Source organism: Heliconius melpomene, chromosome 14, assembly GCF_056956725.1.
Source record: "Heliconius melpomene rosina isolate 202511_hmr_F chromosome 14, ASM5695672v1, whole genome shotgun sequence".
Classification (NCBI taxonomy): Eukaryota; Metazoa; Arthropoda; class Insecta; order Lepidoptera; family Nymphalidae; genus Heliconius; species Heliconius melpomene.
In genome coordinates this window covers 7,414,654-7,438,868 of record NC_140402.1, presented here as the reverse complement: position 1 = coordinate 7,438,868, position 24,215 = coordinate 7,414,654, and the positions used below count along the sequence as shown (strand labels likewise).

Here is a 24,215-nt window from a genome sequence, read left to right as displayed (position 1 = left end):
TATCGAGTTTACTAATATGTATATTCCTTTTCAGATGCTACTACACTCGTCGCAAGTTTCGTCCGATATACGCGAAAGTGATGAACAAAAGCGTAAACGTACACCGCAACAGCGCTTCGTTCACGCGGCACAACGCCGGCGGTCTCTCGCTGATCACCGGCTTCATGCCCGTTACCACTGAAATGGCGAGATTCGATTATCCGTTCAATGAACTATTGGTGAGTTTGGAATACCAAATAACTATACGAATAGCCTAAAGGAATACCTTAAGGCTATTTGTAGCAGTATCTATTTTATGCTAACATAAACATTTCTGATTTTGCCTGTATCGGATATTTGAAATTGTTTTTCATTTTCACGCTGTATCCCGCTAATAGCGCACAGGGTACAGAAGTAGGTAGGTAGGTACAGTAAGTAGAAGTAGGACTCTGGGAACTTAGTGTTAAAACACTCCGTTCCCATTACGACATTTTGGTTCATCAGTTTCCGCCTAATTCAAAATGTAACGTCTCCAGCGTTGCATGTTGACTTGCGGAACTCTACGTCGCGCTTTGCCTTATTGCCAGAGCTAAGAGATGAAACTATTAAAGTAGAAATTATTTTAAATGATTAATTAAGTACATATTAATCACATGCTAATGGGCGTACAATTTTGAGTCCAAGAAAGATATATTAATTGTAAAATTAAAAAATAAGCTCATTGGAACAATTGAAAAAAAAAACTATAGAAGAATTATAATAAAATGTTTATGTATAAAGATTTATTTTAAGAAAAAACACAAACTTAGAATAGCAATATTAAAATATTTATAAAGAAATCTTAAATTATGACAATCTCATAAAAATTAGATTAGGTTATGTTAATAAACTTAGCAATCCGAATATATTTAAATTGCTAAGTTAATTCAAATAACCTAATCTAACTTTCATTAAAAGTCATTAAAAACAAGTAATACCCAAAAGTTAACTAAAACTGTTAATTAAATAAGGGCAACAAGACAGTGATTCACTAAAAACAAAAGCTAGCTAGCCGACTGAAACAGAAGCTTAAATCTCCATTACATTAACTACTTTGGTAAAATTTTAGTGAAGCGAAAAGGCTTATTCTACTAAATTGTTACTTGTTGCTAATTTATTCTGTATATTTATTTAAACTAACCTTAATTTTCCGAGCTCAGTGTGTGACTGTCAACACAACGGTTGCGGGTTCGATTTCCACTTGGAGGAAGGAATTATTATTTGTTAATTGAGTTCCGCTAGTCAACATATAATGCCGCCAGAATTCGGCGGAACCTGGGAAACAGTCTTAATAGACCCGAAATATTTCACACCAGATTCCCTCTGCCTACCCTACTTTACGTGAAGGATGCAGCGTGAAGCTTGCGTGAATTTATTATAGTGTTTTTTTAATGTGTTACAAAGAATTATCGAAATAATTAGAGCTAATAATATATTTTACCAGTCTTCTAGCAAATAGTGGGTGTATGTGTATACATATATCAAAATGGAAGCTTATACCTACATCATTTTCTTTATAAAGCAATATTTTCTCAAAAGCTAGTATATCCTCCTATATAAATGAAGGAACATTTTCCAGGGAAAATAAAAAACTTACAGGGTTATTCATTTTCGTATCAGAAAGAACGTTTTTTTAGGCAATCTTTTTATAATTAGAGGCTTTGACTACTAAAAACTTTCTACTACAAGAAAAAGGTTTCAATTTTGTAATAAATTTTGAAATACTTGATCTTGGAGTAATGAACAAAATATTATATATCTTTATTTTGCTACAAGAACACTGTTTTTTAAAATATTTATTTTAGTTTCACGCTATATTCTATACATAGCAGAGTAGGCATAGGAAACCTGAAGTGTTAAGACACTCCTTTCCCATTGAGACACCATCTTGAGAGAAATGCAAGTGTTGAATTAAATAATTTAGTTAAGTATCGAAGTAGTCGTCTCGTAATGTCTATAAAATTCGGTAGAAAGTTCAAATCCCTCTACCTACTCTGCTATTAGCGCGGTACAGCGTGAAGCTAAAGAAACCTTTAAAACTGGTCACAGATGTGGGCAGTTCTAACCAAACGACACCAAATGGCCTTACTCATGTGGACTCATGGAGAAGAAGCGCTGGCCAAGTCATTAGTGGCGTGTAAACTTTACAAGGCCATGGCTCACGAAGCAGCTGAAGATGATATGGAGACTGAAGTATACGAAGAATTAAGGCACTATGGAAAGGAATTTGAAACTAAAGGTAGGTTTTTCTTTAGACTTTAATTTAATAAAATGTGAAACAGCCACTCAAAACCCCAAGATTGATAAAAATGTGTCAGAAATAAGATAACTTCATAGCAAGCAAGGCTTTTTTCTTTTAAAAATATATGCATTAATTAAGAATATAAAAATAATAAATTACATTAAAAATAATGACAATGATAATGGATTAAATACACAGTTCACAAAAATGAAGTTACAATTTATTAGGTACTTTCATATTTTCTCAAGATACCTTGTTATAGACACTCTCACAATAAAATGAAGCTGAGTTCTAGGAACAATTTATTCCTAACACTAACTTCAATTGGATATGAAAATTTCCTTTATAATATATAAAATGTTCTAAGAAATCTAATTTGAGCTGTAAATGAAAAAATAAGTCGCACAATCCACCTATTATGGTTATAATTGGATAGCTGAGGTTAAAACAACATTCACATTTTAATACCACAACAAAACACTTTCTATACAGAAATTTCAATGAATCTTTTCAGAAAATTCTACTTGAATAAATAGTAGATATTTTTCAAGATGCAATATCTGAGTACACCAGATTGCATACTGATTGAAACCGCTAGGATTGTGCGGTCCAGGTCAATAGGCTACGCTCGACGGCTCGCAGCTTAATTTAACGTGAATTAATTTAATTATAGCGCGATGTAGAAATTCACTTATCTCTGATGGCCATATATTTTAGGTGATAATATTTAATGGTTTTGGGATTTGATTAGTTAAATTTGCGGGTGGTCTTGCTACAGGGGCGGGAGAGCGAGTGAATGGAATGAAATGATATGGGTGGTGGATTCGATTCCTAGTCGAGGTACTGACATATTTATTGTTTATATTTCCTCGTTCTGGTAACGAGGCAAAACGCGGTAAGTTTCGCCACTCGTATGCATACGCAATGCTTCCAGAGGTCAGCGGAAAGTTGGAAAGGAAGTGTCTTAATGAGAACGGAGTTTCTTAAAACTACGCTTCAAGATTCCTTCTATTTACCCTGCTATTTAAAGGAATACAAACCTAAAAAAAAAATAGCGCGAGGTCGAAATTCACTTATCTGTTATGGCCATATATTTTAGCAATTCTATAATATTTAATGGTTTGGGAATATAAATAGTTAACTAGCCTTATGCGGTAAATGATTCTGTCTGCATTGGGTGGTGCAACTTCAATCTCTGATCGAATTTATGTTAATGTTATATCCACATCTGCACTGACTGTTATTATTTACTTAGATATTGAGGGTTGCTTTGATGGTTACTTCAACAAAATTATCAACAACATTTTGTTTCAGCATTAGAACTTCTAGACTACTGTTATCGACAAGACGACGACCAGGCCCAACAGCTTCTAACCTGCGAACTCCAGAACTGGTCAGGACAAACGTGCCTAAGCTTAGCCGTGGCCGCCAACCACCGCGCGCTCCTCGCCCATCCCTGTTCTCAAATCATCCTAGCCGACCTCTGGATGGGAGGACTGAGGACACGGAAGAACACAAATCTAAAGGTACATCTATCAGATTCAAATCCACGTAACTTTCTTTCATCCTGTTAACGCACAGACTTGTATTGGCACGTAGTAGTTATAGATAATAAGAATCGTAACCAAGATTGCGAGATAGATGTCTGTGTGTCGAGGAGTCGCTTGCGGAGCATGGAAAGACGCCGATTATTACCTTTTTTCTTTTGATTAATATTTAAATGTCACCCTTTTTTGTGAGGTTGTTTCATATATTTATTTTTGGTTTGGCTTTAATATTTAGATTATTGTATAAATGTATCGAATTTATTTGAAAAAGTTTGACTTAAAAGTGTGTGCGTATTGTTCATCTAAATATCCAATTTAAGTTACTTTTTTAAAGGAATATTATTATGCTTTTTTTCTATATAAATACACACACTTTTTTTTTATTATCTACACAAAGCTATTGAACACAAAGCCAAATAGGCCGTCGCCATAATGAAACAACCTCAGCATAATCGACGTCGATTAGTTAGCATGTGATGCTTAAGTCAATATAGTTAGCGTTTGCCACATCGGCTTTGTCGTGGTCTAAGGTAATACTGAGCCTGCTGTGCCCACTGTACATTCTGCAACTGGAGTTCAAGTCCAAGGAGGAACTGCAGCTGATGCCGCAGACGGAGGAGGAGCATCTAGAGAACGAGAGTATGGAGGACGACAGGAGCACCAAGGATCCCAACGACCCTGAGGTATGTTTTTATGTTTGGTTGCTTCCATCGCTTATATATTTTGCTGTTACACGAAATTATGTGGTTATAAGATTGAAATATAATTGTTTTTGGTCATTGAACAATTTTAATTTATCGTTACGTTTGTTAGTTTTAAAGAAATTATTTTATTTCTTATTTTATGGCCTTATTTGTAAACCGCTCTCAAATCTAAGATCGTTTTCGAGATGCCATTTTCATTCATAAATTATATATCTATGAATGGAAACGGTATCTCAAGACCGTTCTCAGACTTAAGAGCAATTTATAAATATGCGCCTCAATGTCCCTATAAGATTCAACATAAATTATTTATATAAAAGTTAGTTTAAATGCGTTTGTTGCAATATAAATAATTATACATTTGAAATAATTTACGATGCACATTTGCTTCACATCATAACAATCATAAATCTAAAACTAACGTTGGGACGGTTTCATAAATGTAAATAATAATTCTTGTAAAAATCATGTAAATATTATGGGAAGGTACTTTTTAACCAAATAATTATTACATAACCGCTTTGGAAACTAAAATTTAAAATTTGACATCTTAACTCTACGTTCTTTCTGCCTACCCTTGCTATATGTGGGAAGTGCGAAGTTGAAAAAAGAAAAAAATAACCGTTCTTGTAACCACAATATATTTTAGCACTATCTTTCGAGGCCAGACCACGTTTTAGGCAAACTACACTAAAAGTTTTTTTCATATTAAAGCACTTAAAGCAGATATTTGCAGCGAAGAAAAGTAGGACAAAACTGAAATGTATTTTTTTGTGTTTTTAACTATAAAAAGAAATGTTTAATATTTCAACCATTCAGTCAATTGTTGCAAAGGCAATTTTTTTTATATTCTGAGTTATATATTTTTAGATTTGAACCCGTACTTACGTTATACTTCCAAGTGTTAACCAATTTTACTAAAAACCAGTTAAACGTACAAATTTCACCACGAAACCCGCCCGTACCGCCCATTCAATGAAATTTCTAGTGAGTTATTGCTTCGTATTACACAATAGACCAGAATTTCACACTGTTAGTTCTGTCAGTTAAAGCTATCAATTTTGTAGATGGAACGAAATACTCGGTGTTCGAACGTTAGCGTTTCTCAAATACTACTATCCGAGAAACTTCAATAAATTCTATATGAAATAGTATATTATTGAATTTTGAAAGTTTTCAATTTCCTGAAGAAATATGTGACAAGAAGATTATTTTAAACGGTTGCAGTTTAAGATACATTTTGTTAAATACTATTAATGAGATTTAATAACTAAAAATCTTGAAGGACCTAAGATTTTTCTTGATATTCAAAAATTTGGAGTTTGAAAAAGTACGATTTTTTTAATATGCCTGACTGACATATACTATAAACTAAAAAAAGTAAACATTTTGAAAAGTTGAAAGTTAATGATGATTTTAAAGGGTCAAACGTTGGGTTATAGCAACTTGTGCTTATTTTACATTGTTAGGTCGGCGCAGTGAAACGGCGGACACTTTCTATTAAGAAGACTGTCTTGCCGCACCAGAATAGCATTCAGGTATATTTTGAGATAGAATAGAAAAACACAATTCAATACTTAGCACCTTTTAATTTTAATGAAAATGCTATATTTGAAGACTATATACCGTAAAGATCGTAAAGACGAAATCTCGTTGTAAATTGGCAAAAAATCGTTATCATTTTAGTAATAAAATAAATGAAAATTAGATTTTTACAACTAAAACTTAGAATTTTCAATTGATGTAAAAGCAGGTTCCATTTTCTCTGTAAAAATATATCGCGTTAGGTCGGAGTGGCGAAACGGCGCACTCTTACTATAAAGAAGATAATACCGCCGGGACAACAGTGCAAACGCACACAGGTATTTCAAATTGTGCGAAATCACGAATATTTTAGTGCCCAGCCCAGCCCAGCACAGAGCCAAGTTATTGTTTTTGTTTATTTTTTTAAATATATATTAAGTATATTAGAAAACGCAATGCGCTGTTTCTATCTTGTTATGAAAGTTAATGATTTTACGCTATTTATTTACATTTCTTTCTTAAATCTCTTTTGGGATTTGCCTTTAGGTCAAATAATAAACGTATCTGCTGCTTCAATGTCTATCTACAAACTTTAAATGCACGTATTTTTTTTATATTTTCTAAAAATCTTATATATAATCTTAAGTGCTATTAAAAATAAATAGAATATTATGTTAAAATTGTTAACAGAAATGGGTTTATTATTATTTTATTTATTAACATATATTTATAAGCTATTTGTCTCTTATATCGGGATAACACATATGTATATAATAGGCAATGCCTATATTATGTAAATATTTCAGTCAACTTTTACTTTCTGTCATTGTGTTTTGTAACCACTATAAAAAATATCATTATTATAAATTATAAAATAATTTAATATAATTATTATATATTTTTCTCAAATATCGCTTAAGCTTCTTTATATTTTTTTACGTTTTATTAACATTTGCATCACTTCACTCTTCTCACTAAACTTCTATTTTATAATATAAACTGTGTAATATATTTCATTTTAATTTCGATTTCTATCTCCGTGTACTAGTTTCAATCATTTGTTATATTTTATTAAGCTTTGTGTGTTTATTAAATAAGACCTTGCATTTTAAATAACTTTTATTAACTATTAAAACTTAAAATTTCTTCACATTGTATATTATTAGAATTTTTATTCACTTCAAGCACTTCTATTATATAAAAAAAAATGTTTTATCATTTATTTAACTCTTGGCGGTCACTATGAAATACTGCAATAATTTCTCATTTATAAATCCTCTTATAGATTCTTATAAAAAGTAGACAATATTTTAAATGTATTAGAAAATCAGCTTCTTTCTATTTCAACTCATACTCTTGAATTTTTTGTAGTAACCTTTATACGATTTTCTCTATACTCAAGCAGGCGTTGATTGGCTCAGGAGCCGAATGCGAAACCCGGGTCGATCAGAACGGCAAAGTGGGTAAGATCGGTTGGGACCCCACGTACCGGGACCTCCCCGAGTACCACGTGCCGGAGGACAAGAGGATGAGGCCGTTGAGACTGAGGAAGAAGATATATGAGTTCTTTACGGCGCCTATCACTAAGTTTTGGGCGGATTCGGTAAGTTACTTAGTAAATATTTGCATAGTTTCTTTATTATATTTGTTATTTTTGTTGATATTGGATTTTTATGTTGTATGCCGCATAAGGCATATAGGAAGAGTGAACCTAGTGATAAGACACTCTGTGCTCTACAATAGTGTGCCTTGTTAAGGATCCAGGAAATGAAAATAACAAAATTTTCGAAATCGCGCTTTGCCTCCAGAGCAAAGAAATGAAAATATAAATTTCATGTAGATATATCATCGAGTGGGAATCGATCCCACTACCTTCGCGGCAAGTCACACCCTTGTGCCCCTATACTACGACTGGCCTCAGTATTTTATGGCAATCCAATTCATTTTCCAAAAAGGCTTTACCCGTTGTTCACGAGGCGTTTGCTGACGTAGCAAAATAATACATCCTCTGCCTTTGTCGTCGGCATACCAAACGAATTCAAATGAAATGTGCGTTTTCCAAAACCTATCGGATCGGTATCATCGAAATATTTTATTTAGACTTCATACAATTTTTTTTTTCAAGAGAATTATAATTGAGTGATTGTAAACGAGATAGGTTGTGGGTTCGATTCCTGCTCAAGAAAATGTATTATTTAATATTTTGATGTCTTTTCTCTGGTGTCGAGGCAAAACGCGGCGTTCGGTTCTGCCACTCATCAAGCAATTTTGCGTCCAGAATTTGGCGGAAAATGGGGAACGGAGAAACACTAGGTTCCCTCTGCCTACCCTGTTGTACGGAGAATGCAGCGTAAAGCTGATAAAATAAAAGAGGAGAAGTATCGAAGTATCTTATCAGTAAATCGTCTCTACCTACCCCATAAAATTTAGAAAATGTGTAGAAATAAAAAATAAAACATTTACCTATATAAGTATTACAACTGAAATATCTAGGTTACTACACTACGTAGTATTTGTGTTTAATTTGACCTTTTAACATAAAATAACACAAAATTTAAACGTACTTGGTTAAAAAAACAGAGTCACCTGCTTTTGAAATATGCATACATGCCTATTTAAAAAATATATAAAAAAAGGTTTAACCGTTCCTACCGCGATAAATTATTGTCACAGATTATAAAAATAAAAGATTAAAGACTATAATTTAACTTTTTATATGAATATTTAAACGTTGGTATTTTTCGTGACCTACAAAATTTATAACCTCGTATGGTAATTATAATTTTTAATAAATATATATTTAAACTATGAATTTCCATTGTTTTGAGGTTTATGTAGGAAAAATTAAATAAAGCATACTAATTCGTCTGAAATATATCTTTCATGTATATAATTATGGCTCTGGTTCGAAATAATATTTTGTGTCGTATTGTGAATTTATCGAGAAAGGCTATAAGGTTATATTAGGTACGTCACGTCAGTCATTTAAATGTAACCCGTGTAAATGGCTGTTAGAGTTACCTCGAGCACTTAGATCAAGTCATGCTTAATTCACAACTCTTAGTTATTCAAATTAGACCTAAAATGCCATCCACACCACCTGGATACGTGGCCCAGGAAGGAAAGGAACTTCCTACCACGCTCCACGGAACTGGAATGGCCTACCTGCAGCAGTGTTTCCAAGTCGATACAACTTGGGTATCTTCAAAAAGCGCATTTTAAAGGCTGGCAACGCACCTGTAGCTCCTCTGGTGTTACACGGGGTCGTGGACGGCGGTGATCACTTAGCATTAGGTGACCCGAGCGCTCGTGTGCCTTGTCTTTAGCTTAAAGAAACCTAGTGGGTGAAACCGCAAAAAACCCTAGTTTATGATAAATTAGCATATAATTGAAAAGTAAGTTTCCTGTCGCTTAGATCTCTCTACATAATGCGTGAATTGCGTGACAATCAAAAATGTGAACATTAACATGTATTTTCTATTCTTATTTGTAACCTTTCAATAATGTTACAAATATAGTATTATAAATGTGAAATGAAAATAGTTTTTACCATTAACTATATTCTAATCACACCATCGCCTGTCTGTTAACTTGAAATGAATTGCTTTTTATGATGTGATAATTATAGTAAATCAATAACACCTTTAAATAACGTAAGGTATTACTTTTATAGGTATATGTAGACTTTTAATTTTTTGTTTTAGTACCAGAAGTTATAAAACATACAAGCTTTCCAAATTTATTTGATTTGTTACTTAGCCTGGAATTTTTACATATGTAAAAACCATTTTATGTTTCAAAAATGAAATTTGTTAATATTTAAAAAAATGAATGGCTTCACGCTGTATCCCTCATATAACATGATAGGCAGAGAAATTGTCAAGATATGACGTGTTAAGTAGCGAAGGCTGCGTTCTGTCTTGTTACCAGAGGGAATTGAAAATAATACATTTCCCCAAATGAGAATTGAACCCATAACCGTCGCGCCACGGCGGCCTTTATAAATACAAGTCGATCGCACAAACGAATAACTTCCAATTCAGTTATCACTAAAACTAGTTGACAAGCTTTAAATATAATTTCTCTCGCACAACGATTTTTACTTTATTTATGGCAAATTAAAAATTCATTTTTTCTAATAATTCATACAACATTCTGCTTTTATTTGTGCAGTATAAAGCTTAATAGCTTTATAAAAATGAAATTTAATTTTTTATATTTATTTATTTACTTAACTAGCAAATATTTTCTGATAGAATAATTTTATTTATATTCACTATTTACAGTCAAAACGCAATGTATCGGAAAATTGAATGGGGAACGGAGGGTTTTGACACTAGGTTCATTTTGCCTACCCTGCTAAGGGGGAGAAAACATAAAGCCTGTAGCGGATTGAACCTACAACCAGACATTCTGATACTGTCCCACTGCACCAGTATGGTTTCTGTAGTCAATTATACATACATACATTAATTACTAAAAAACGGCAAATACAATATCGTGAGTACCCCAACAAGAGAACTAACAAGCTTATAAGAATTTCGACGTGGCCCGATGAGAAAATATGGCTTAGATGGTCAGAGCGTTTGGATGGTTTCCAAGAGGCGCGGGTTCAAATCCTGAACATGACGACGGAACATATCTCTCTCTATACCATAAGCTACATCTATACATATATAAAAAAACTGTAACTTCATTGCTGTCTGTCTGTGAAAAATATATGGGAAAATCTATTATTGGGGGCATTTATTAATGTAATAGAATTTCTAAAAACAATTATTTTTTTATTTTTTTGTTTGTCGGTTTGTCTGTGCGTTTGTTTACGCTAATCTCAGAAATGGCTTAACCAAATTAAATGCAGTTCTCACTATTTTGACTAACTTCCATTCACTAAAAGGTATATTTTATTCACGAAAGTAATTTATACGAGAAAATAAATAAGTGTGTAGTACAAGCGGGCGAAGCCGCGAGCGGGTTGCTATTGTCGATAAAATTACTTTCGACGTAACTCAGGTGCAGCCATATAATGATATTACTCTTATACAGTTCGCACGTCGAAGCGTCTTAGAAGTTAGGGCGTCTGTCGTTTCGCATTCCTCTGCCTGACATAGGGGAATTAATATGTGAAAACTTTTAATATTAAATTAATTATTTGGAGCATTATCAAATTTAATTATTATTACAGTTTTTTTCAAAGAATCCGATATTTACTTTCTATTTAATATAACCCGCATTTAGTAGGGTACGCAGAGGGAAACTGGGAACCTAGTATGTGTTAAGTGACTCCTTGTGTGTTAAGTGGTAGAACTTAACGCCGCGCTTTCCCTTGCTACCAGAGCGAAGAAATGAGAGTGTTAAATTTTTCAATTCCTTCAGTGGGAATCGAACCCACAACCTCTGCCCTACGGCATCACATATATATTGCTATTAACCATAGATTTCCCAGGTTTCCTGTGCCTTCGAGAATTCTTTTCTTTTCTTATTTTTTTCTTTGTTCACAGATCGCCTACATATTGTTCCTACTGATGTTTACGTATACAGTATTAGTCAAGATGGACATAACGCCGTCTTGGCCGGAGATATACTCCATATGTTATATTATAACGTTTTTATGTGAGAAGATAAGAGAAATTATAACGTCCGAGCCTGTTGCTATTAGGTGAGGCTAAAAACATTTTTTTTTTTCTTTTATTCTTTCAGCTTCACGCTCTATCCCGCAATTAACATGGTAGACAAAGGGAACTTAGTGCTAAGACCCGAGTATCGTAATCGTAGGAAATGTATAACAAATATTTAAATTATACCTTCAAGCAAGATTCAAATCGACTACCATCGCATTCACCTAACACTTATAATAATTTACCCTCTAACCATAAATTCCCTTATAATAATTTACCCTCTCTTCTCTCCATACTAATATATTCGTATTTTAATACCATGATTTATATACCACTCTTCTATATCACCACACACAATTTATAGCACGGGCTCCAGCTCTGGCTCCCTACCGACACATGGCGGCTTCTTCATCTAATTCAGTCTAAATGAGTCAATTTAGTTTAATCTTGTACCATTAATTTAAACGTAGCATTGTTTATTTTCTTTGTTGTAACTTTAAAAAGCTTTGGAGCTTTTGAACTGGAAATAACACTTCTTTAAATCATTTTTGTTTTTTTCTACCTTCACGCTATATCTCGCATGTAGTAGGTTGAGGCAACCTAGTGTATAAAACAATCCGCCCCCTACTTTTCGCCGAATACGAGGCAAGGTACGGCGTTGAGTTCAGAAATCGGCGGTGTCCTAAAATTAGGTTTCCTCTGCCTATCCTGTTTTAAGCTAAGTTTTAAGCTAGTTAGTACAGAAGAAAATCCAAGCATATGCGGCTCGTACTTACTTGATTAACCAATAACTTAATTAGCTTGGGTGGTTCGACAAATAAAACAACTGAGATGATGAAGATTTCAATATATTTATAAATTCTCCAGAATTCTTGTCATTAACGCTTGAATATACAAAGAAAATGTTTAATATTACAAGTATTATATTCCACGTTTTAATAATTATTTTCAATTATAACCCCAACAGACATAAGTTCAGCGTGTGGGCCTGGAACATGTGGAACACGTACGACGCGGGTTTCATCATATTCTTTCTCGTGGGCCTCACTCTCCGCCTCCGCGCCAGCTCCATGGACGTCGGTCGCGTCATATACTGTGTAGATATTATATATTGGTATTTGAGGATATTGAATATATTGGGAGTTAATAAGTATTTAGGTGAGTTATGTTTTGTGTTATGTTGAAAATGAATTCAGCCTTCAGAATTTGGTGATAAGTGGTAAACGGAAATCTTGTAATGGGGACGGAGTGTCTTAACTCTTGGTTCCCAGATAAAAAAAATAATAAAGAATATAAAGAAAAACGTACAAGCTATGCATTATACTTGAAAAATGGTCTGACAATTAATAACTTTGCAGGTTTCTCTAACTTTTATAGTGAAAAGCTTCATCATGTCTGTCTCGAGGGTGTTTCGCTAAGCTTTGTGAAATATTAAATGGAAATCTTCTATAATAATATGATTATAAATGTATATAAACCGAGGCAAAATGTAAAATGCACAGAATATAAATTATGGCGATAGGTTGTCACTTCAAATCTTGCGAAAGCTGAAAAAAAATGCAAGCATCCATTTATGGAACCTGTTATTGATATAGATATTAAAATTTTCGAAATACAAATTAATTATATAATTTATAATATATTTTTTAAACAGTTTATAAATATATGCCTAAATAATAATTTGTTTGTAGAAAAAAAGGGAAATTCATATTTATACAATAGAATTTTCATGTTATTTACTATTACACATGTCAGCTTCACGCTATATACAACAGGGTAGGCAGATGGAACCTAGTGTTAAGACACTCCGTTCCCCACTTTCTGCCGAATTCTGGAGGCATTGCGTGATGAGGGGCAGAACTCAACGCCGCGCTTTGCCTCGACACCAGAGCAAAGAAATGGATAAACGTAAATAAATATTTCACTTCCTCGAGTGGGGATCGAACCCAAAACCGTCGCGTCACAGTCACACTCTTGCGATGCTGCGCCACGACCGCCTCGTGGTTATATTAAGGTCTGTCATATAATGTAAACACTGTATATACAAAATTCTTAGTACGATCTGGTGATATACGAGTGTTAAGGTGTTGCGGAAATTGGATGATGCATAAATAAAGATACTAAATTTGCTGTTACCAGAATATACTGATATTCTGGTGCATAGTATATAGAGTAATAACATTTTATTTTGTTTTTTTAATGAAATAGTATTTAAATATTAATTTCTTAATTTAGTATATGTTTCACGTGTTTTTTTTTATTATTTTACTTTGAATGTTTACTACTTATGATTATCTGCTATGTATAAGTTATAGTATAGCTGTGTAAGTTTAATATTTAATATTGGCTAATTATAGTTTTGGCCATTTGGTTTTATTTCATCTCGAAAAAAGATAATGCAATAGTAATAAATGTTGACGTTTTTCTGTTTCTAAACAAAAACAACATACTAATTTATTTCTTTTAAAAAAAAAATCGTTACGCAGAACAGAGCAAGCTAGAAAATCTAGTGGAAATAATTCTAAATTTTCGAGACATTTTGTGTAGACAACCAAAGTCAACGTAACCAAAGCCAGAAAAAAAAACTAATTCATTCTCTCTAGTGCGAATCGAAGTCTCAAATATAATTTCCAAATTTCAGGACCTCTAGTCACTATGATGGGTAAAATGGTTAAGAACATGATATACTTCGTGGTACTCTTGCTGGTTGTGCTCATGTCGTTTGGGGTCGCTCGACAGGCGATACTGTACCCGGATAAGGAAGCTAGCTGGTATTTGATAAGAGGGGTAAGTTTATTTTAGAACTTTGTTAATAATATTAAGAATTATACAATTTTATTAATACAATTTAGTTGTGGAACAGTGGAACCAGTATGGGTTCAATCCCTACTTAGGAGAATTAATAATATTTTTTTTGCGCATTTGGAACGATAGTCGTCGGTTGAAATCTTGAACAGAGAAAAAGCTTTATTAAGGTTTTTTATATTGACATAAAATATAAGAATCCAGTCAGATTAGGCAGAGTGCAGTGTCACCCCGTTGGGTTTAATTATTCAACATGGAACGTCTTAATATTTCTTATATAAGTGGAGAGTGAAGAGAATAGACTTATAACGATGGTCTCTCTGTTTGCTTTGAAATCTTAGAGATGTGAGGATGCTAAAATATATAAAAACATATTAATGACTGTAAAGACTCGATAGTTTAAATTTTATAGGAAATGTCTAAAGAAATATAATTAACTAGCGACACGTACGCGGCTTCGCCCGCTTAAACTTATTGTTACTTTATATGAAAATTATACAAAATCTATACATATAAATTATAGCCTATGTGTTATTCTGATGTATGTATAAGCAATGTTACTAAGTTTCATTTTTGCAGTTTGTTCAGTAGTTTTTGCTTGAAAGTGGAACAAACATCCATCCTCAAACTTTCACATTTATAATATTAGGAGGATTATTCTTAGTACAAAAGCCTAATTGTTGAATAATTTATATGGAGTAAATTCATTATAATAAAATCTGTATAATTAATATTTTTACGTAATTTGCAGTCGGTACAGAATTAAAAAGTGCAATGATAATTTGCATTCGTTTGCATCGTTCCAGTGAATTTCACGCTTGTCTTCTTTATGACGTTCAATTTTGCATTTTCTTTATTGAAATTGCTGTATAATTCTGTAATTATGCAAAATCTAATAAATCATTTCATCTACATTTTGTATTAATACGATTTTAAAATATATATTAAATTTAAAATAATTAAATAGGGAATCATCCATACAAATTTTTACATTTATAATACATAGAAGTTCTTACGTTTTAAAACGGTATTTCACCAAACTCGAACTCACAACCGGGATCCATCAAGGCTGACAATTACAGGTGTTCTTCCAACCGTACTTTATGCTGTACGGGGAGGTATTCGCCGAGCAGATGGCCCCTCCCTGCGGCCTCCCAGGCCTGGAGGAGTGCCGCGTCGGCCACTGGGTCCCTCCCGTGGTCATGAGCATATACCTGCTCATAGCTAACATATTGCTCGTCAACCTATTGATAGCCGTCTTTAATAACATCTTCATAGAAGTCAACGGAGTGTCGCATCAGGTTTTTTGACATATTCCATTTGGAGTCGTAGATTTTTGATTTGCTATTTGTATGGGTTGTATTGTGGTTGAACAAAACTGGTGGTATACCATTTTTTGGAACAGGTAGTGTATTTTGTACTTATAATATAGAAATGTACAGTACGGTAGAAGAGTTGTGGCTATCCTGATGTTAGCTGCGCAGATTTAATTAAGAATTCTTACTGCGGCCAAAGACGGCCACTACACATATGCCGAACTATATGTAAGTATAAGGTTTGTAAAACAAGAGCAATAAGGAAAGTAGCACTTGCAGAATTATAGTTAGAAAAGTAACATAAAGACCACAATACGACCCAGGACGTTTAATTATTATTATCAATCGATGTTTTAGTTGCCTGTTGCGAGATTTGATTACACTGTTAATTTTTTATTGGTTAAGGGTATTTTGTAAATAAATATATTTATACGTAGTTTTTAGCTAGATTTGTGCTGTTTTAATTATATTTTACACACTTTTTTTGCTATACTTTATTCTGTTTTTTATTTACTATATTTTTTATTATAATTCTCACAATTATTACTTTAGATTAGAAAGAATCGAAACGATATCTGAAACCTAATTGGCATTTAACTAAAAAAATCCTAAAAAATAATATGATAATACCAGTAGGTGTTGTTGTAGATATTCTTCCAACCTTACTTCATGTTGTACGGGGAAGTGTTCGCGCCCGACATCGACCCGCCATGCGGCTTAGAGATTGGCGACCAGAAATGCGTCACGGGTCGCTGGCTCACGCCCATAGCCATGACTGTCTACCTCCTGGTGGCGAATATACTGCTAATAAACCTACTCATAGCCGTATTTAATAACATATTTAATGAAGTCAATGAAGTCTCGCATCAGGTTTTTTTTTTGTTTTTTTGGTTTTTTTGCTTTTTTTTTTTGGTTTTATTTTTGCATGATTATGTTAGCTTGTGATAGTGAAGTTGATGTTAATAGTAATATTAGTTTGTATAAATATTAAAGTTAAAAAATTTACATTTATTTTATTGCTATGTGATTCGAGTGACGGCACAGGGATGTGACTGTAACACGACGGATGTGGGTTTGATCCCCACTCGTGGGAATGATTTATTAATATTTTCATTTCTTCCCACTGGTGTCGAGGCAAAGCGTGCTCATCACGTAATGCGTCAAGCATACTGAAGAAAGAAACGGAATTTCTTAAAACTAGGTTCTCTCCCCAAAACTACCTTGCTATTTGCGGGATGCAGCGTGAAGAAAAAAATAATTTTAATTGCAATCATAAAAGCGTTATCTAACTTAAGTTGATAAACTGCTGAATCCGAAAACAATGAATGTATGACAATTTATGATACTGTTAGTGTTACAATTTGTATGTAAATTACAAGGCATTTCCCAAACCTCGAAATCTATTGAATGGAGTTTACAAACGTGACAGATTCGACCATTTTCCTGTATACGATAAAGTATTCTGTAAATGACACTATAATTCCTAAACTTTTTGGTCATGCAGAAAACTAAAAATAAATTTTCATACATTTAATTTATTATATTAATATATTATTATATAAATATTAATTATGCCATAGGTATGGATGTTCCAAAGATTCACGGTAGTCATGGAATATGAACAGAAACCCGTTCTTCCGCCACCTCTTATAATATTCTGTCATATATACGCAACATGCAAGTGGGTGACGAGAAATGTCTCCCACAAACGGTTTCAGTACGACAATGGACTTAAATTGTTCTTGGAGAAGGAGGATATGGAGAGGCTGTACGATTTTGAGGAGGAGTGTGTGGAGGGATATTTTAGGGAACAAGTAAGTTATTTTGTTTTTCTTATATTTCTACTAATGACATTAAATTAATATTATCTCGTTTCGGTACCCTGTGCTTAAGTATTGTGGGTACGAATCCAACTTATAAGAAAAGCAACGTTGAGTACCGCTACTTAGACGACAAAAGACGAAGTGATTTAGATATTCTCTACCCATGATAGTAGAGATGACAGAGAAGAAGAAAAAATGCAATAATGTTAACAATGTTGTTTTGTTTTTGCAACAATATATTTTATTAATTTTTTATGCTGTGATATCTATTCCATTTACACAGTTTTTATCATTTTTACTATAATAAATTTGAATTGTAAATTTTTGAGTGGCACTATGAATATTTAGAATATAACGAATACTGTGAATATAAAGAATTGTTTATATTGATTTATATACTTCATATATCTATTTTAAGCTAAAATAATAGTGGGCCTTAGTTTATTTTTATGTAAAAAATATTTGTTTTATCAATATTTCCTGCTGCTAACGAACCTACCTTTCCCATTTAAAATATTAAGCTTGCAACTTCATACTTAAACATAATTTATAATTATTTACTTGGAACCCAGTCGTGGCGTAGGAATACAAGTGTGCGAGTGTAAATAAAACTGGTTACGGGTTCGATCCCCACTCGAGAAAATAAGGCAAAGCGCGGCGTTGATTTCCGCCACTCACACACACAATGCCTCCAGAATTCGTGGAACAATGGGGTACGAAGTGTCTTAACACTAGGTTCCCTTTGCCTACTCTGCTGAATAAAAAAAAAATGAATTTCCATTCAACAGGAAGTGAAATTATCAAATTCGATAGAAGAGCGAGTGAGGAACACGACCGACAGGGTGGAACATATCACAACCAAGATGGAAGATCTGAACCAGAAGGCGAACTGTCAGATACAATCGATGCAGGTATGACATGACAGATTGTTAACCGATTGACATAACATTTCTATTTGATATTGTGTCTCTATTTCATACATGTGTACCTATTAGGTATATAAGTTAAGGCCGTCTTGGCATGATGGTATATAGTCAGAATGTAAACGGGGTAGTTATGGGTTCGATCTTCAATCGGGGGAATGATTATATTTAAATTATATTCATTTTCTTACTAGAGAAAACGTAATGTCACGAAATATAAGCGGTGGATGCAGAAGGGTAGTGTCTGTACACTACGTTTCCTCAGCTTACCGAAGCCACAAAAATAATGAAAATAATAGTATATTCATATTACCCTTTTCTGAAACACCTTTTTTAGTATAGTTGATAAGTGCCTGAATAAAATTTTATTATTACCTTGACGTACGAGTATATAGCATTTACAATATTTAATTATAATTTCTATTTTATAAATATTTCTATTTTATTGAATGTAATTTGTTCTTCTAATATAATTAAAATATCAACCACTTCTATCGTTATCATTAACACCCAACAAATATTTAAAATCATTTTCTAACTTCATATAAGTTTCTACGGTTTTAAAAAAAATACCGTAAAAACTTAAATAAAACATAATATAGAAAGTTCTTCAAAACTAAATTCAAAGCTCATTTGATCCGACCCTAATAATTCCTTGTTTCCGCGCGTCGTCGAGCTGATGTCAACAGGTTAACGCGACCCTCCCGGCGACAGATGCGAGAGTTCTGTCGTTTCCTCTTTTTTATGCCCTCTGACCCTTGCCAATTTACATTTTGTAACAATTTTTATGTGTATGTATGTCTGTGACATATTTATGAGATATTTTTTTTGAACTGGCTTTAATTAAGCTGTAAGGTAACGTTTGTACACAGTTTTATATAGAAAAATAATAAACTTTATGAGCACAACATTTGCAGTCGTCGAAGAGACGTAGGTTTATTTACGAGGGTTTAATTTTATCTTATAAAAATTTAGTGCGGCGTTGAATTACGCCACTCTACGTACAATGTCCCGAATTATGATGAAATATACAGAATGAATGTCTCGACAGTAAACCTTCTTTGCTTATCCTCTTCCTTTCTCCTCCTTCCTGGTATACCTAGGAAACTAATACTTAATTGTGCAACAAAACTAATTTAAAAACCCTTTTATATTACTAGATGCTTATTTTTACATTGTAATTAATCGAGCTAGCGTAATGACTTTCTGTTTTTTCTTTTTCTTCAGCGGGTGTCGGCGCTTTATTACAATCAAAAATTTAACTTTTATAAAGTTTTTTATTCATGATGTAGTTAAATTAACTTTTGTTTTAATAAGTTTGTTTTTATTTTATATTATTTTCTTGCTGTAAAAACACATCTGAATACAATTAGTGTTTATTAAGTAACGACACTCAGTAACGCTATTTCTCAAACCAGATACAAGAACTAACTCCTTATTTTCATATTTTTCTTACACATTCTAAGAAAAACACATATTGAGAAATTCTATCCTAGAGATTAAAAAAATGGGAACCTAATAAAACTTAAAACGTTGTAGAGCGTAGAGTTCAGGCTACGTAAGTTAGAAGATGTGGCGGAACAGACCATGAATCACCTAGCAGTAATCCATCGATTCATGGCCACCCATCCATCGCTCGTCAACCGAGGGTCCACAGACACCTTGGGACCTCCACCTCCGACTTTTCCGAGTGGGGGTGCGAGGTTGAGAACCGCTAGTGATAGATCAGAGGTAAGTCAAGAACTTTTGATTGTAAATGACCGATTAAAGTTTTTTACAGAAATATATGAAAACTTCAGTTTTTAAGTCATTATTAATAAAATATAGGACATTTATTATTCGTTAATAATTTATTTAATGAATAAAAGTATAATGGTGCCATAATTATTATAAACTTGTTTGAGCATGTTCATTATTAACATTCTCAGTTATATGTTGGTTGCGATTCGTTATTATTTCCTTCACAATTTGTGTACGAATGAATATTTCTCGGTTTATTTTTGTTTTTACGCATTAATGTTTATGTTTATCTGTGTGCTTTATATGTTTTGTGTTCTGGTGTTCGAGTTTTAAAAAAACACAAGGTGGCTGACTATATGAAAATTGTGGAATAAATGATCTAGACAAGGTCGCGTCTGGGCAGCGCTTGTTAGAACTGTAAATTCTTAAAAAGGTTGGGGCTTATTTGCAAATCCAGCTGAAAGCAAAATATTTAATAAGTAATGAGAGAGCTCCACATTCCTCCAATGGGACTATATTCTCTAAAGAAACATAAACCGACTCGATTAAAACTTGTTTAATCCTCAATTCTATGAAATTACAAATATTTACTAATTTCATTCTTAATTAATAAATTCTTCCTCTTGTTTCGTATCATTGCTTTAGTTTATATTATTAAATTAAATTCCGGTAATATTTAATATTAGATACTTTTTCGATATCACAGAATCTATAATAAATATGTTGTATTTTCTATGTAGCCTCAAATTTTGCTTACGCTCGCTTGGAATAGCTACTCAAATTTTTAATAAGCCACAAAAGTGTTTCATGGAGCCTTCATTAAAATGTAAATGTCCGCATTAAGCCCGCTTCAATCCAGAAGACAAAGAAATATTTTTTACATTATTCGCAGAAATAGTATCTTTTGCGACAGTCAGTGTAACTGAAGTAAGTCTTTCAAATCCTAGGCAATTTTTGATACAAGAATTTTACGATTCAAATCTTTTAATGAAGTAGTAAAATATTCTATTAACAATAATAATATATTGAATCTTCACCGTCTATCTACCATCATGTTGAGGTCATGAGCATGTGACTGTAGACGCGACTTGTGGGTTCGTTTCCCATTTGGGGGTATGAATTATTTAATATTCTTATCTCCCAGCTCTGGTAACGAGGTAAAGCACGGCGTTAAGTTACGCCGGAGCGGAGTGTCTTTAACACAAGGTTCCCTGCTATATGCGGGATACAGCGTGTCATTAAAAAAGAAAATAAAAATATTGGATCACAAATAGATGGTCCAGAAATAGCACCCCTGCACACCCAATTAAGGGGCGAAGCTTTGATAAAGATGTTAAATCTAACGCATCAATCTATCTAAACTTTTCTCATTAAATAAATGTAAACGTGACATCTTGCCAACAACTCGAACACAGATCACAAATAAATGGATGTGGCGCGATGGTGGATTTACATGAAAAAAACAGCCACTATATAATCTTATAACTTAATTTAATAATAATAATAATATAATCATTTGTAATAATATTATTATAAATAAATATATAAAACTTAATAAAATATGTAAATCCGCCATGAATGTTAACGGTGGTGGCGCGGCAGGTGCTGTCGGACAGCGATACGGCAGCGACGCGGTTCGCGGTGCGACCTGTGCAGGAGGAGGACGAGCACGCCTCGCAGCCCTCCGAAGTAAGCGCAAAACTAACAAGCGTTTTACTGCCTATATACTATACTCTGCTAATATTTCAAACGATTTCTGATATTAATTGCGAGATTAAATAGTTAAAATTATCAATGGTTAAACTAAAACTATTTTAAAAGGCAGTAGAACGCTGTAAAACAGAATTTGGATCTTCCAAACAAATCCGTCCCGCGAGACGACACTGATTTGTGTTGATGTATTTATTTAATCCATTTGAATATGTTATAAGAACACATTTTTGCTTCTTTCTGAATCTTTCATATCTATTGTTTTTGCATTGTGACACTACAGCACATGTGTTTAAAACTGTATGTATGTTAATATTAATGTTGTAATCGATATTACTATACTATACATTTGTATCATACGAAGCATTACTTTTACACCTGATAAAAATATCTTTTATAGAAAAAACCATGCTTAATCAAATTCAATATTTACTCTACAAGACAAATATACTAATAGTACAGTAAATATTGAGATTTCTTATAATTTACAAAACAAATCACCAAGAACACATTCTAACATGCAATGATATTCAGCTTAAATATCATAAATAGGAAGAACTACCTCAATCTGGACCAGAGGTTGTGGAAAAGGAGCCAGAAGCTGATTCAATGTCCACATCATCTGCGGCCAGCGTTGCTGGACCTGATGTAACTGTAATAAGATCGACAGCGCCGGTCACTCCTGCACGCCAAAGATCATCTGATAGCAACAGAACTGAGCCTAGTGATGAGAAAAAAGGTACTTCTGTTATCTAATTTTTCTTTGTTTTAGAAAACGTTATGGTGTTAGAGTAAAAGTTTTAACCTCAAAAAGAAACTAATAAACTACCGAGTTTTTAGGTAATGGGTGATAAAAGAATGTTACAAATATAAGAATGCGAATATTTTTACGATTAATTAATAGAAGAATATCAATCTGGAGCTCTTTCTTTAGTGATTTTGTTTTTTAACTTCTTTTCTATTACGAACGTATTTGGCCTTGTTATATTATTTTGAATAAAAAGTACCAGGTACAAATATATGAATATAATTTTAAAGAAACGTAACTTTGACTTCAAACAATTTACCAAAAGCATAGATGAGACTAAATTATAATAGACCAATATTCGACGTAACTGATTGCATACAAGTTTGCTTAAATTCTTCCTCGTCGCTGTCTTACAAAATAAATGTAAATGATATTTAATATGAAAAAACACAGTGCCGTCGACGACTGACGATGCATTCTTACCGGAAGTACGAGAAATGCCGTCAGATTTGCAAAGCCTTCGTCCTCGAACCACGTCAGCTGGCACTAGAAGAACAGCGAACACGAGACGGTAAGTTTAGCTCAGTATATATTTTTGATAGATGTGCCATATTTTAATTAGTTATTAATGATTTATTATTTTAATTATGTCTCGTCAAATTGGATTTAAATGATATTTTATTGGTAGCAGAGGCCAGTGTTAAACTCTGTTTGTCTATATTAAAATAAGCCAAAATATCTATGATATTATACATAAAAGTATATTTTGTCGTACGCTTTGCAATAATTAAAACGTATTTTGAAACAAAACCTCATTTGAGAAAACTTTAAGATTTATTTATGACAAGTTAACAGTCGTGTAATTAAAACTAAGTGACGACTAATCAAAACTCAGTAGAAGTTAGTCTCATTCAAGAGAACTTTGAAACAGTCCTAACCGGACCAGTTCGTTACTGCCATTGGGAATAATACATTTATTTATAATGTAAATAAATAATTGACACAATTTTGTAGAAATTAACTAAAAACGGATAGCTTTATAGATATTAGTACCATTCATTCGTAAAATTTGATTCAGCATGTTAGCCATTTCAGTTGATTCACGTTCAGTTTTAAATATTTAATTAATTTACATTCACACACTCGAACAATTGGATAACTCTATATAACGTACCAAATTTATCATCGCCATAATTGTTTTAATTTTATTTTTTGTTACTTTCGTGCATCTGTTAGGAGACGGTTGTGGAAACAGTAAGTTAAATGGTCATTAGGCGAATGGCTTAAGCTTGTAAATAGCAACGTAGTTAGCGATAGCGCCTTTGTTTTAATGTTTTCTATATAAAGCTTCGTAAATTCACGCCCATTTATATGTATAATCATATTAATTAGCACTTTTTACACAGAAACTTTGATATCTATTGTCACATTCACATTTATAACTGGCGTTGTATTAACACGTGTAAATAGTATTTTACTTGTTCTTGTACTTATATG

The 24,215-nt window shown here is 33.0% G+C and overlaps 1 protein-coding gene across 6 annotated transcripts in view; it reads left to right on the top strand.

Moving 5' to 3' along the window:
- Trpm (transient receptor potential cation channel, subfamily M) overlaps positions 1–24,215 on the top strand; it is a 177,345-nt gene that overhangs the window by 139,440 nt on the left and 13,690 nt on the right. For 4 of the 6 annotated variants that reach the window (XM_085197315.1, XM_085197312.1, XM_085197311.1 and 1 more), the window contains exons 11-25: positions 35–218; positions 2,068–2,257; positions 3,575–3,786; positions 4,338–4,490; positions 7,438–7,638; positions 11,537–11,694; positions 12,621–12,811; positions 14,295–14,440; positions 16,423–16,644; positions 17,355–17,588; positions 18,386–18,508; positions 20,060–20,251; positions 21,863–21,949; positions 22,523–22,709; positions 23,172–23,289. In XM_085197315.1, the coding sequence (XP_085053441.1) occupies positions 35–218; positions 2,068–2,257; positions 3,575–3,786; positions 4,338–4,490; positions 7,438–7,638; positions 11,537–11,694; positions 12,621–12,811; positions 14,295–14,440; positions 16,423–16,644; positions 17,355–17,588; positions 18,386–18,508; positions 20,060–20,251; positions 21,863–21,949; positions 22,523–22,709; positions 23,172–23,289 (2,598 nt within the window). The remainder of the gene's footprint in view (positions 1–34; positions 219–2,067; positions 2,258–3,574; positions 3,787–4,337; positions 4,491–7,437; positions 7,639–11,536; positions 11,695–12,620; positions 12,812–14,294; positions 14,441–16,422; positions 16,645–17,354; positions 17,589–18,385; positions 18,509–20,059; positions 20,252–21,862; positions 21,950–22,522; positions 22,710–23,171; positions 23,290–24,215) is intronic. The other 2 variants (XM_085197314.1, XM_085197316.1) reach the window with 2 other exon arrangements.